General features: G+C 38.1%; 2 protein-coding genes across 2 annotated transcripts; both read left to right on the top strand.

Annotated features, from left to right (window-relative positions):
• The first annotated feature begins 330 nt into the window (after window positions 1–330).
• LOC103410189 (GDSL esterase/lipase At4g01130) lies at window positions 331–3,248 on the top strand. The gene is made up of 5 exons (XM_008348934.4): window positions 331–676; window positions 1,338–1,559; window positions 1,663–1,820; window positions 2,245–2,509; window positions 2,822–3,248. The coding sequence occupies exons 1-5, from the start codon at window positions 424–426 to the stop codon at window positions 3,088–3,090; spliced, it is 1,167 nt and encodes a 388-aa protein (XP_008347156.3). The 5' UTR covers window positions 331–423; the 3' UTR covers window positions 3,091–3,248.
• Window positions 3,249–7,744: 4,496 nt separating this feature from the next.
• LOC139197756 (abscisic acid and environmental stress-inducible protein-like) lies at window positions 7,745–8,269 on the top strand. The gene has a single exon (XM_070825712.1). The coding sequence runs from the start codon at window positions 7,745–7,747 to the stop codon at window positions 8,267–8,269; it is 525 nt and encodes a 174-aa protein (XP_070681813.1).
• Window positions 8,270–15,505: the final 7,236 nt, after the last annotated feature.

The raw sequence follows: 15,505 nt of genomic DNA, 5'->3' as shown, positions 1-15,505 counted from the left end.
ACCAAGTCAAGAATGCCCATAATAGGTAACAAATTCAAAATTATTTCATCCATCCTCACCCTATATTCTCCACAAGGTAACTATTCCATAACCTCCAAAACATTCCTTTTAAATTATGTTAATTGGCTAATTAATGGATTTTTACCTAATTAATCCATTAATTTGCATCCACATAGGATATTCGAACTTGGAAGTATTTTACGAATTGAAAATAATTGTCAATCAACGTATACATCAAATGTGGGCAACAACCTATGTGGGACAATTCATAGCATGACCGACACATGGTGGTGCTAAAGTTTCACGCGTCTGAAAAAATGAGCCCGTGTGGAATTATGTGCCTCACCTTATATATATGTATATATATATATACTGGAGTAAGCTTGGTATTATATACCAGTCATTCTATCTGTTACTGAGAACATGAGCCTGTGTGTACCAAAAATTTGTGTCCTCCACAAGATTTTAATCGTATGGATGACAGTGGTGGCAACTTTGAGTTGGTTATGTCACTCTAAATGTGAATTCGAGGCAATTTTCAATTTCGGAGATTCAAACTCAGATACAGGTGGTTTTTGGGCAGCTTTTCCGGCGCAATCTGGACCCTATGGCATGACATACTTCAAGAGACCTGTTGGTCGGGCTACAGATGGGAGGCTCATTGTTGATTTTCTAGGTAACTCACACAACCTTCTGTCTGGTGTTCTTCCACTACTTTGTCAGCCAAACGGGGACTTAGTTGATTAGGAGGTCATATTTCATGCTTGTTTAGTGCTTGTATTTGTTCAGCAATTTTGTCATTTGGCTTGATATTTTCCTAATCCTGTAGGATATGGGAGGCCCTACATTTTACAGGTCAGTTGGATTGTTTTATTAGGCCCTTTTATACCACAAGACAGAGACTCCACAACTGGACAAAGTTTTGACTAATCAGTAGTCATTTCTTGTTCAATTTTCCTTTATATCACTAATTATATCACTAATGATACAGATGTTAAGGCATAGATATATAAAATATCTAAATCATCATAGGTGAACTTATACCTATCTTTTTGTACGATAGAAGGAGATTCTAATTGAGAGCATACATACGATATACTGCCCTGATCAATTGACTTAACTTACATATGCATGTCTTTGAGCTAAACTAAACCGATTGTACATTGTGCGGAGCTTTTAGAGCAATGCAATATTTGTTACAGCACACTGCGTTTGTTGCTAATAAAATTACGTCACGTGATATCAAAAGCATGAAGATGTGTATTAATGTCGACACAAAAATACTTAACAGCAGATATGTGTCCTGATTTTATGCTTTTTGGTATTGAACTTGGCAGCTCAAGCTCTAGGGTTACCATTTATAAGTCCATATCTGAAATCAATTGGATCTGATTATAAACATGGGGCAAACTATGCAACACTAGCATCCACTGTGCTTTTGCCAAACACTTCATTGTTTGTCACTGGAATCAGCCCATTCTCTCTGGCCATCCAGCTCAACCAAATGAAGGCATTCAAGACCCAAGTTGAAGAGTTTCACCACTCCTCGAATCAACAGGGTAAACATATACGTATTGGTACACTGTTTTGACTAACTGTCTTGATTTATGTATATATGCTGAGTTTTTGTTAGTTTTGATGACTGCGATTGTTGTTGCTTAGAACTGAAGAGACTTCCTTCCCTGGATATTTTTGGGAAATCACTCTACACATTCTACATTGGCCAAAACGATTTCACCTCCAATTTGGCAGCCATTGGTGTAGGTGGAGTGAAGCAATATCTTCCTCAAGTGGTCTCCCAAATTGCTGGTACCATCAAGGTGTGTCAGTACTTAATTCCATATATACTTTATGTTGAACAGATGAGTTTTGGGCTTGATTATCAAAGGAGAAAATGTTTACTTTTGCATAATAAGGTTTCTCACATATATGGTCATGTGCTACTGGCATGATACAATACATGTGAGATGTCGTTTCATGTAACGGGTGTAGAAAAGTGTTTCTACTTTAGAGAATATGATGTAAAGCACGTCTCAGTAAATATTGCTTGAATCTTTTATTGGATTGTTTAATAATATAACGATCAATTTTACAAAGATTGAAATTGAATTTTCATTAAAATAAATGAATCAAATTCACAATTTTGTCAGCATAAATATTTGTCTAGCAACAACTTTACCATTACAATAATAACGAACTATACAACATTTACACTTTGCTTATATTGGTTTTCAAAAATTATAGGAGCTATATGCACTAGGAGGGCGTGCATTTCTGGTACTTAATCTGGCACCAGTGGGTTGTTATCCATCATTTTTGGCGGGGCTTCCTCCTTCTGTACTCGACGCATTTGGATGTTCAATTGCTTACAACAAAGCAGTTGTGGACTACAACAACTTGTTGAAGGAGGCACTTAGCCAAACTAGAGGCTCCCTCCCAAATGCTTCCCTCGTATATGTGGACACCTCCTCTGTTTTGCTTGAGCTCTTTAGGCATCCCACATCTCATGGTATAGCTCTCGACCAAGGTTTTACCATTTAATTAGGTTTTATATCATTAGAGAAATGTTTTTTTTTTCCTTTTGCCATACTTAAATTGAGGGACAAATACTTGTATTGTTAGATTGTGAATTTGGATTACACACTCAAAAACAAGTCAAACTAATATGTGGTGCACAATCAATTTACTAATTGTCACACAGTCCAACAAGAAAACATTTCCTGATAACATATCATGTCAAATAATGTGCCCAACGAGAAATATTCACGTCATCAAGTAAAATTTTATGTTGTAAGTTTAGTTTTACTTTGTTTTGATACAGGCTTGAAGTATGGTACAAAATCATGTTGTGGGCATGGTGGTGGTGCCCATAATTTTGACCCTCAAGTTTTTTGTGGAAATACAAAGGTGATCAATGGGAGACCTGTGACTGCAACTGCTTGTAGTGACCCTTACAACTATGTGAGCTGGGATGGAGTCCATGCCACAGAAGCTGCAAACAAGCTAACAACATTGGCTATCCTCAACGGCACTTTCTCTGACCCTCCCGTTCCCTTTGAGCAGTTCTGTGACCTCCACCGTATTGCCTGAGAAATCCTTTTTCTTTCAAAGATTGGATTGGATTGGATTTTAAAAGTTGTGTTCTCTTCCTACAAATCTCATTCTGCAAGAATGTAATAACTTTGTTTCAAAGTATTTGGTTCGTAAGTTTTTATATTATAGGGTGAACTGCCAATTTAGTCCCTAAATTATCACCTGAGTGAAAATTAGGTCCCTAAACTATTTTTTTTTTCAGAAAAATCAGTCATTGAAGTATAAAAACTTGCCAATTACATCCCTAATATTATATTTGAAGCTACTATATTCATTTTTCCGTCAATTTAAGTCACGTTACTTGCATGTAATACACATTGGAGGGTAGATTGGTAATTTTACATAAAGAAATATAGTGTACGGAGTTAACTTTGGAGGGTAAATGAGACGTTAGATTCGCAACCTATATGAAATGTTAAGGGCTTATAGGCGAGAAAAGAACGGTATTATACTCTAAAGTGTGTCAAGTGACCTAAGTTGATGAAAAAATTGGATAAAATAGCTTTGAATATAATAGTAGGGATGAATTTAGCAAATTTTAATGAATTTAAGGACTTATTTTACCGAAAAAATAATTCATGGACCTAATTTTCACTGAGGTGATAGTTCAAGGACTAAACTGGCACTTCACCCAATATTATGGGATTCCACAGCTTGTTACATTTTGGGTTTAAGGTGGCTTTGGAAACCAAGAGTTAAACTGTAGAACTATAACTATATTGATTTGAACGATAACACAAGGTACAAATATATACAAGTCAAGTAACATGGTGTACAAGTAAACCTAAGCCCACATGGATGTACATAACCTAGCCCAATAGAATCCTAACTTGATTCTTCTATACTAATTGGCCCCCTCAAACTTGGTTGTCGTTGAGTGACTAGTTTGGACCGGAGTAGGTTGAACCGCGAAGTCGGAAGACCTTGGTGAAAACATCTGTTGGTTGATCAATGGATTGAATAAACTGTACCTTGTGTAAACCAAGCTTCACCCATTCACAAATGAAATGATAATCAAGCTCAATGTGTTTAGTCCGGGCACGAAAAATATGATTAGCCGCCATAAAAGTAGTACTCAAGTTATCACAAAAAAGTAAAGTGGGAGAGACAACCAGATTACTAAAGTTCGTAGAGAACACAGGAAAGCCAAATGGATTTGGCACAAGCATGAGCCAATACCCTATATCAGGATTATGCACTAGAGTGAGAAACAATCGATTGCTTGGTGGAGCTCCAAGATAGCAAATTAAGGCCATGAAAAATCTAGAATCCCGATGTGGAGAGGCGAATGTACGGACAACCAGACCAAAAATAATTGGAATAATCACGAAAGAGAGAAGGGACATATGAGCACCGAAAGGAAATCCTAGAGAAGAGACAGATGAGCACCGAAAGGAAATCCTATGTTCTATGGAACCTTTGACATACCTCAGAATACGCTTAGCAACAATAAGATGGTGTGAGTGGGACGGGACATGAACTGAGAAATATGATTCACCGCATAGGCAATGTCCGGTCGTGTTAAAGTGAGATATTGTAGGGAGCCCAATAAGTGACGGAAGTCAAATGGACCAGAAAACGGGGTACCATCTAATAGATAACACTAGCGACACATCAGCTTAAGTGAGTTGATGTGTAGTCTTAAGATAGTTAAGTGGTGTAAATATAAGTTTGCTTTATGTAATGAGCTATATATACTATCGTCTGTAATGTTCATTCTTTACGTAAATAAGAAAATCAATCTTCCTCTCTTAGCTTTTATCTTCAAGCTCTCTCTGTTACATTCATAGTGGTTTATGATTTCGATCATGGTATCATCGTGAGCCATATGCTTAGCAGCGTCTAATTTCTTCGTATCTCGTCGTCTACGCTTCGTTTGGTACTCATTCTTCAGTTCGTCAACTCCGCGATCTATCTTTGGGACTTCGCAATTTCCGCTCGCCATTGAGGTTTTGCTTTCGGATTTGATTCTTGTTGCGCTCTGTTATTTGTGGAATTTAATCGATCTTGCTGATATCTACGTTCTTGTGCACTTCAATTTTATTTTTAGTTGTGTGGGATGTTCTGATTGATTTAGACTTCGAAACCTTAGCTCTTGATCTTTGCAATTGTTTTGAATCTCTGATTTTGGAAAATTAGTTGGTGCTGATTCTCTGCTTTAATGTTACTTCTGCTAGAAGTTGTCATTTGTCTGGAATTCATCAATTGTGCAAGTTTATCATGAAGGAAATTTTGTGAAAAAACATGTTCATTTGAGCAACATCTATGACATGCAATTAACAATTAAAGGCGGAATCATGCTTGTATGCACTCAAAACAAAACATTACCCATGAAATTTAAAGCCTAGTAGAAAGGTGAACCAAGACTTAACTCAAGAACATAGTGAGTTAAGATATTTTATACCTTTTTTGATTCATTTTTTGCATAAGCAAAGGCTAATCACCCAAGGAGAGGGCCTTCATTCCTTGCTTCTTAGTTCCATCGATTTCTTGGAGGATGATGGTAGAAAGGATTCTCCAAGTTCCCAAAATTGAGAACCTCTAATTTTTCCACCCCAAGGAGGGACTTGAAGAAGAGATGAGTGACATTGGAGGATGAGAGATTGCTAGCTAATCTCCTCCAAGGGGACCGGCCTCTTAGAGAGAAAATGAGAGCATTGTGTTCTCATCCTTTCCCCAAAAGAAAACCCTAAGGATGAAATGGCTATAAAGTTGCCTTTATACCACCTCATAATGGAGTGGCAAACTTGCAATTAAAGCAAGTTCACTACCCTTCTCTATTTGGCCGGCCCTAAGGGTTTATTGGGCTTTCAAGCCCTTTGTTTATTCAAGTTGTCATACAACTTGAGTTAATGGGCTTGACATTCAAATCCCATTGGGCCTTGTGGCCCAAAACTAACCCTAGGTCTATAACGAACTTATTTATTTGATTAATTAACATATTAATTAATCCTAGCCATAAATAATTAAACCATTTAATTATCCATACTCATCTCCGTTGTTTCTTCAATCTCTACCTTACACGGTGTACGATCCATTAGGTTCCTTTTAGCGAGGCAGTGGGTGATTGTTACTCTTAACGATCGATTGTGAATTGAAACTTACTTTCAATTCTCCCTTTAGTGATTATACACGTTTAGGGCTTCCACAAACCATGAGTGACACCTAGCAGTATGTCATGGTTACCCAAGCTAATCAGAAGAGGTGGAGAACCTATTCAGTTTAGGATTACAATGCAATACGGTCTTTCTCTAATACAATACTCTTGACCACATTGTTTGGTTTGATAGTTTATTCATGTCTACTATCCAATGTGATTCATTTACTTATATGATTACTTTGAATGTGATTTGGAATGACTTCCTAAATCTCATTCATACTCTGGCCAGAGATTCTTAATCATATCATAGAGTATTCTCCCTTAAACGGTTTGAAGGTTAGAGATCCCTTGTTGCGCATTCACTTGCCTCCATGGCTAAGTGGCTTAACCCCAACTATGCCGTGGACACCTCTGATAGAGTGACTTTGACATAGTCAAAGATCAAGGACTTAACCACAAGACAACTATGAAGCCTCAGGTAAAAGGACTACTTTGCATTATCCCAACCATGAGTTCTCATGTGACATGAGTATGAGAACTCCTCGTTGATCGTGTTCAGTGGACTCATTCTCTATTGAGCACCTACATGCTTGTCTTGGTGTCAATAACACCAATGACTCGAGACCAGTCACTCTCCCTTAGAGAAGACACATCACGTACTATTCTTAACGGACTGTCAATGCCCAATTGGCAATCCTATGATCAGGAACGTTTAGGATATGTATACGAAAGAGAACGGTCTCATGAATCTAACTTCTTTAAATTACATTCTCCTAATTACATATTCCTTGGACTTATCGTTTAAGCATATAACATTTATATGAGACGGCTTAAAAATAATAATCTTTGCCCTTGATATCAAACTAGATTAGTTTAACATGTGAAATGTCCGTAAAATATCATCATATGATTGGTTTTAGGGCACATTTCCAACATATCATGCCTATCTCTAAATCTTTGGCTATGGATATTCTTTGCAACATTTCTGATTTCATATCGATTAAATTGGATGACACAAATTATGTGTCTTGGAGTGCTAAAATCCAATGATTGTTGAAAGGATATCATTTACTTGGGTATATTGATGGTAGTCTTCCATGTCCTGATTCTACCAGTGAGTCATTTCAACAATGGCTTGATCATGATACCGCTATCATGAAAATGCTTATTGCTTCCATAATTGAGGAGGCATTTTCTGAAATAATGAATTGTGAGACTTCCCTTGAGGCTTGGGTTACATTGCAGGAACGTTTCTCTTTTGTTTCTGAGGCAAGTCTTATGCAATTGAAAACTAATTTGCAAACCATTCAGAAATGATCAAACTCCATTGAAGTCTATTTGAGCAAAATTAAGACCGCTCGCCAACGTTTAGCTTGTGTGGGTTTTACTGTCACTGATAAGGATATTGTTTTGATTACATTGAATGGCCTTCCGGTTGAATATAATCACTTCTGCTCCCATATTCGAGCTTGAACGCTTGCTATTACTATATCTAAGTTGCGTTCTCTACTTATTGCGGAAAAGAGTGATATTTCTAAAGCTAATACTATCATGAACGCTCCAATGCTTGCTGCCATGGTTGCTAAGGGTTTATCTTTTTCTACATCTTCCACAACTGAACCTGTACTTAATTCTTCCTACAAGACTTATTCTTCTGTTAACTCAAATTTGTCTGAACATATGCTTGGAAGTTCATCTCAGCCACCATATTCTCAGGGTAATTCCTATGACACTTCTTGGTCTCGTGGAAGCTATACTGGTGGTCGATTTAATCGTGGAAAAGGAAATTACAGAAACAAATATTGTGGAGGGGGTCGATATAATGGAGGTTATGGTCGTTCTCAACATTCTGGCCCTAATTCTACTTCATTTCCAGTTGGTGGACCTCAGCTTTTTAATGGCGGGCAATCTTTTCACCCTTGCAATTTTCAAAATCCTAATGGTGGTTATAATGGTGGACAATTTCCTTCATTTCAATATGGTGGATTACAGTTTTATAATGGTGGACAATTTCCTCACTCTGGTGGTTATCAAGGTTCTTATGGTGGTTCCCCTCAATTTTCTCATAGAGAATGATCTTCTTCACATAGAGGTGGTTCATACTACCATGTTCCTCCACATAATGGACAAGGAGTCCTTGGTCCAAGTGCACCATCATATCTTGTACCACCACCATCTCCGCCAGTTTCTAGTGTCTCAACATCTAGCTCATCCACAATACCTTGTCAGATTTGTAAGCAGCAAAGTCATACTGGTGCTGATTGTCCTCATCGCTACAATTATGATGTGCAAGGAAAAAGTCCCCCTTCAGTGCAGGCCTTCACTGCCATGTCTTTAGTGCCATTTCAACCTCCAAATATTTGGCTCACAGATAGTGGTGCAACTCATCATATGGTCTCAGATATCAGCTGTCTTACTGCAGTGCGACCTTACTCTCCAACTGATACCATTACAGTAGGTAATGGTGTTGCACTCCCTATTTTACATATTGGGGATGCTACTTTAACTCTTGGTTCTCGAGTTTTTCATTTGCATAATGTGTTGCATGTTCCTCAACTAAGTCAGAATCTTTTATCAGTAAGATGATTTTGTTTGGACAACAAGTGTCGTTTCTTATTTGATGAGGTTATTTTTGAAATTCAGGACAAAATGGGGAAGGTTCTATACCAAGGCTAGAGCACTGATGGCTTGTACCCCATTCCTGTCCAAATTAAGCTTAATCCAACTTTTACCAAATGTGCTTTTCTTGGTTACAAGATCAATTCACACCTGTGGCATCAACGCTTTGGTCATCCTGCTAATGATGTTACTTCTATTATGTTGTCTCAGGCTAATATTTCTTGTTCTGTAGATTCATCTTCAATGATTTGTCAAACTTGTTTGAAGGGTAAAATGACTCGTTTGCCTTTTTCTCCTTGTGTAAATAAAGCTAGTGAAGCTTTTCATAAGGTCCATACTGATGTTTGGGGGCCAAGTCCACATGTTTCTATCTCAGGATATTGGTATTATGTTGTGTTTGTTGATGACTGTACTCGTTACTGTTGGATCTATCCGCTTGTGAATAAATCCGAGGTTTTTGGAGTTTTTGTTCAATTCTATGCATATATTTCCAATTATTTTTCAAAGTCTATAAAGATATTACAGATTGATGGTGGTGGTAAATTCATTAGTAAAGTGTTTCAAGAATTTCTTGCATCTAAAGGCATTCAACACATGAAATCATGCCTATACACTTCACAACAAATGGGATAACAGAGAGAAAGCATCGACACTTGGTTGAAACAGCTATTACTCTTCTTTCTACAGCCTCATTGCCTCTGAAATTTTGGTTTTATGCTTGTTTTACAACAAACTATCTTATTAATCGGATGCCAACCAAAGGTCTAGATATGAAGTCTCATTTTGAGAAGCTTTTTGGTTCACTTCCTAATGTTACTACTCTTAAAATTTTTGGTAGTGCGTGTTATCCACTATTGCGACTCTAAAATCACAATAAGTTGTAAGAAATGATTGACCAATGTGTGTTTATTAGGTATACTCTTGATTACAAAGGTTACATGTGCTATCATATTGCATATGCAAGGGTTTATGTATCAAGGCATGTTATTTTTTATGAAGGAGTGTTTCCTTTTACATTAATTAAGGCCATTGATCATGCACTGATGACTAGTGCATTTTCACTCCTCTTAGGCCTGATTTGGTACTGAGGTGATTCTGAAAAAAGCTGATATAAAAAAAACTGGGAGCTTTTTTTGTATTTGGTAAACATTCAGCTTCAGCTTTTTTTCACAGTTTTGGATGAAAAAAAAACCAAAAACAAGAAGCTGTAAAACCTAGCTTTGAAAAATCGGCTTTTTTTTCACATCTGGTTTACATAAAAGTTTACCAAACACCAAAATACTGCTTTTTTTTTTTTTTCAAAAGCATTTTTACAAAAAAAGTTTACCAAACACTATACAGCTTTATTTTACAGCCGCTTATTCTCACAGCACAGCAGAAGCAGTTTTTTTTTTTTTTTTCAAAGCACAACAATACCAAACCAGCCCTTACTCCTTTATGTGCTGCTCCAAGGCCTTTAGAAGCTATAAATTTGGCTCTTATCCATATGCAGTCTGATGATACTTCTAGAGTGGTACAAAATATTCCTTCTCCAGTCAATCAAGATTCACAGCCTCCAACTGCTCATACTGTTCCAGAGAATCATTCTGGTGCTTCCATGTCGTCTGCATCCACTACTTTAATTCCTCACAATCACCATCCTATGATCACTCAAGCAAAGTCATAAATTACCAAGAAACGTACACTTCATGCCTCCATTTCTCTTGACCCTAGTGTTGTTGAACCCAAGACATATTGACAGGCCATGAAAGTTCCTAAATGGTATACAACAATGCAAGAAGAATACCAAGCTCTTCAACAACAATAGACATGGTCTCTTGTTCCACTTCCTGCTTCAAGGAGCTTAGTTGGTTGTAAATGGGTTTTTAAACTCAAGAAGAATGTTGATGGTTCAGTATCTAGACACAAAGCCTGATTAGTTGCCAAAGGTTATTTGCAAGAGGAAGGAATGGATTATGATGAAACCTTTAGTCCGGTTGTTAAGCACACTACTATTCGACTTATTCTTGCTCTTGCTACTAATTTTGGTTGGACGATTAAGCAATTAGACATCAAGAATGCCTTCCTTCATGGCTTTCTTTCTGAGGAAGTATACCTGGCTTTGTGAATTATACTTCTCCTCACTTGGTTTGCCGATTACACAAATCTATATATGGTTTAAAACGGGCTCCACAGGCCTGGAATAAATGTTTCACTACTCATGTTTTGGGCTTGGGATTTCAGCAATCACAATCAGATTCTTCTCTGTTTGTTCAACGCACAGATTTCATTGTTATCATTTTATTACTCTATGTTGATGATATTCTCTTAACTAGGAATAACTCTGCTGCTTTGGATTCCTTTGTCAAGGCTCTCAGCTCCGAATTTGATATGAAAGATCTTTGGTCAGTTGTCCTATTTTCTTGGGCTTCATATTCATTAGGAACTTGAAGGTATCTTTGTGAATCAAGTTACGTACGCAATTGAGTTACTGTCGAAAGCTGGTATGACTGAGTGTAAACCTTGTGCAACTCTTCTTGTTCCAAAAGCCAAACTATTAAAGTATGAAATAGAACTTGTAGTCGATCCATTCTTGTTTCGGAGCTTGGTAGGAGGATTGCAATATCATACAGTTTGCCAATTCATGCATAGACCTACTACACTTCATTTCATGGCTATTAAACATATACTAAGGTATCTTAAGGGAACCATTGAGTTTGGTATTCAATTTTCTAGAGGCAATTTAGATTTGCAAGCCTACTCTGATGCAGATTGGGCTGGTGACCCTAACGACCGGCGTTCTACATCTGGTTTTGTTATCTTTTTAGGCCGCAATCTTATTGCTTGGGGTGCAAAGAAGTAGCCTGCCGTGTCTCGCTCTTCGACCGAGATAGAATATCAAAGTTTGGCTCAAACTACTTGTGAGTTACACTGGATTCGACAACGTTTATGTGATCTTCATCTTTATCTAGCTAGACCTCCTAGTTTGTGGTGTGATAATATCTCTGCAATTGCCTTAGCTCATAATCTTGTCTTTCATGGTCGTACTAAACACATCGAGGTGGATGTTCATTGCATTCGTGAATGTGTTCATAAGAAAGATTTGGTGATTTCTCATGTCTCTAGTTCTAATCAAATTGCAGATATTATGACCAAGGGGCTTCATTCCCCTCAATTCTTATTTTTACGCAGCAACCTCATGCTACAGAATCCTACCATGAGGTTGATGGAGGCTAATAGATAACACTAGTGACACATCAGCTTAAGTGAGCTGATGTGTAGTCTTAAGATAGTTAAGTGATGTAAATATAAGTTTGCTTTATGTAATGAGCTATATATACTATCCTAAAGCGATAAGGTCTGTAATGTTCATTCTCCATGTAAATAAGAAAATCAGTCTTCCTCTCTTAGCTTTTATCTTTAAGCTATCTCTGTTACATTCATGGTGGTTTATGATTTCGATCACCATCTTGATTGGATAGCTAAGCATGAAAGGTTATGGGGGTGCTACACGGCTTGCAGTCAACCATATTTGTCCTTTTAAGTAAATTAAGAGCATATTTAGTCAGAGAAAGATGAAGGCCATCTGAAGTAGGACGAACCTCAAGATCCAGAAAATAGCAAAGAGGACCGAGGTCTTAAATTTCGAATATGTGTCCCAAAAGATCCATAAAGCGCAGAAGGGCCACATAATTATTCCCAATTAATACAATAGCATCCACGTAAATTAATAAGATAAGATGAGTTGTACCATGACGGAATATGAACAATGAGGGATCAGCCAGGCTTTGCAAATAGCCATGACGTAGAAGAAAAGTGTTGAATCGCTGAAACCAAGCTCGGGGAGCTTGTTTGAAACCATATAATGCCTTATGTAACTTACGAACATGGTGAAGGCTCTGTGGATCGACAAAGCCAAGTGGTTTGAGTATAAAGACATTTTCCTGTAAATACCCATGGAGGAAGTACATCAAGCTGATGAATGGACCATCCATGAGTGATCGCTAAACTGAGAACAAGGCGAATAGTGGCAGGCTTAACAACCGGACTAAATGTCTCATCATAATCAAACCCATATTATTGATGAAAGCCTTTAGCAATCAAGCAAGCCTTATAGTGCTTAATAGAACCATCTGCATGATGCTTAATAAAATATATATATATATATATATCATTTGCAACCAACTAAATTTTAAGTGGGATGAGTTAGAACAAGAGACCACGTACCATTTTTAAGAAAAGCAGTGAGGGCACGAGGAAAATGATAATGAACCATGCCATCAATGTATTGTTTGGGTGCAGAGTGATTAGTACGAGGCCGATCTGTATAGGATGAAGAGACTGAGGTAGGGACGGATGAGATTGCATGGGCACAAACTGCAGTGGCTGGATCGGTGGAGATGACCCACTAGAAGAAGCAGGACAAGCGAGCTATATGGCAGGGGGCTTGAGAGACATCATGAATAAAAGACCCAGATACGCACTAACTGGGTACAAGCTGGGTTGTGAGAGCACGTGAGGGTGGTTTTCGTGATGGGCTACAAGACCTGGAGTGGTGGGCTACATCATGGGTCCAAAAGCAAAAGGTGCGGCAGAGTGGGCTAAGCCCAGGTGAGTAGGCGCTACAGGAAGAGAATGAGACAACATAGGCTGTCGTGCGAGGGCTTGTTGAGACAAGGCCTGACTTGGTTTCAGAAGAAGAGGCATAGTAGACATTGTTGTAAAGGCAACAATACGACCAAGAGGAAAATTAGTTTCGTCCAAGGTAAGATGATGAGATATATGAATCTGATTGGTCTTTAGATCGAGGCACCTATAGCCTTTAAAATGCAAGTTGTATCCTATAAAAACATATTGTTTGGAACATGATTCCAATTTGTTAGTAGTATAAGCCCCTAGGTGCAGGTAACAAGGATAACCAAATGTACAAAAAGAGGACAAGTTCGGGTGACAATAAAAAAGATGGGAGAAGATTAATGATAAATGTGGCAGTGAGGGCGATTTCCACCCAAAGAGAGAACAAGGCATGAACAATATTTAAGAGTAGGTGAGTGACGGTGGAAATATGACGGTGTTTTCGTTCAGCTAGACCATTTTGTTTAGGGGTGGGAGGGCAATAGACACAATGGAGTCTTGTTTTATGCCAAAAGGTATTGAAGGAATGATTTATGTATTCCGTAACACCATCAGTTTGAAGAATTTAATGGAGGAATTAAATATATTTCTGACCGTGTGGTATAACGATTCGAAATGCATAAATACTGCGGATTTGGCATGCATAGGAAAAATCCAAGAGTAACAAATGTAATCATCTGTAAATAAGACATAATAACGAAAACTGGAGTTTGATGGAATAAACGACATCCAAACATCTGAATGAATTAAATAAAATGGATATGGAGCAATATCTTTATTTGATAGTTTGTGCAACTTAGAAAGGGCATGGGGCTTACAAAACTCTTTATTTAAAGTAGATAGAACCTCAAGACAATTTATATAAAACTTCGGAGGACGGATGACCAAGACGAGAGTGCCACAAGGAAGAGGAAACGACATGGAAGGCAGAAGAATGAGATGGAGACACTGGGTAGAGATGTTGCTTACAGCGGTCCTGAAATAATAGAGAACCAGTGTAAAAGTAAGAAATAACTTGACCAAAAGGATGAATAATAATTGGCACATAATTGTCTTTAGTAAACTGAGAAATAGACAAAAGACTGTTCTTAAGAGAGGGAACATGTAAGACATTATTTAATTGAAATTGATGAGAACCCAAGTTAAGGGGAAAGAAGCTAGTGTGAGCAATAAGAAGAGAAGCCCTATTACCAACAAGAACAGAATCGTTACCAAGATATGGAGACATGTCCTGAAGAGTAGACTCGTTATTAGTTATGTGATGAGTGGCTCCCGTATCAAAGTACCAAGTAGGATCTTGAGTTGCACTAAGTGGAAAAACATGATAGCCTGCAAAGAGAAGTGGTGGGTAATGAGGGCAAGTAGAAACATGATGACCTAGAAAGTTGCAAAAATTACACCAAAAGCCAGGAGGGGTATCGAGAACACCTTGTTGTTGATTATGATGAAAAGCCCATTCATTAGATTGTCAACCACCATGACCACCGCGACCACCATTGCGGAAGCCAGCACGACCATCACCACGACCCAATCGCCACTAAGACATCTTTTAAAAAGACCACAACCTAGAAGAGGCATGTTGTAATTACCTTTACGTTGGGCCAGTTATGCAGGATGGGGAAAATGTTGCAGTGTTGGGCCTTAGGCCTGGTACGCAGTAGGCTGCTGTTGTAGTGTGAAAGCCTGATGTGGCAATGGGCCAAAGGCTACAGTTAGGCTTACGTATGAGCAAGTTCAAATAAAACATGGGCAGTTGGCTCAATTCGAATTTGGGACTCAAATTGCAAGAGACGAGATCAAAGGTTAGGGAATTACAGCAAGAGATGAGAATTAATTACAGGGATCACACACATTGAGTTGTCAGGTCCAAGGCCTTTGAGAACAGAGCTCACCAAATCAGTATTAAAGACAGGTTGATTAATAGCAGTAAGAGAGTCAACGATAAACTTAGCCTGTTGAAGACAGTCCGAGATGGCATGTGAGCCCTTTGTAAGTGCCAAGAGTTGAAACTGGAGATTGGTGGCATTGGCAAGAGAATCCAAAGAAAAGTGTGCATGAAGACACTCCCAAATCGCCCGA

This window comes from Malus domestica, chromosome 07 (assembly GCF_042453785.1).
Source record: "Malus domestica chromosome 07, GDT2T_hap1".
In the NCBI taxonomy this organism is placed as follows: domain Eukaryota; kingdom Viridiplantae; phylum Streptophyta; class Magnoliopsida; order Rosales; family Rosaceae; genus Malus; species Malus domestica.
The sequence above is the reverse complement of the archived record's forward strand: the minus strand, read 5'-3'. Positions and strand labels throughout refer to the sequence as shown.

Bases quoted from the DNA above. Each gene is read 5' to 3' on its own strand.
- LOC103410189 (XM_008348934.4), top strand. From the start codon at position 424: ATGAGCCTGTGTGTACCAAAAATTTGTGTCCTCCACAAGATTTTAATC. The intron at 677-1,337 runs GTAACTCACACA...TGAACTTGGCAG, and splicing joins GCTCATTGTTGATTTTCTAG to CTCAAGCTCTAGGGTTACCA. The intron at 1,560-1,662 runs GTAAACATATAC...GTTGTTGCTTAG, and splicing joins CCACTCCTCGAATCAACAGG to AACTGAAGAGACTTCCTTCC.
- LOC139197756 (XM_070825712.1), top strand. From the start codon at position 7,745: ATGAACGCTCCAATGCTTGCTGCCATGGTTGCTAAGGGTTTATCTTTT.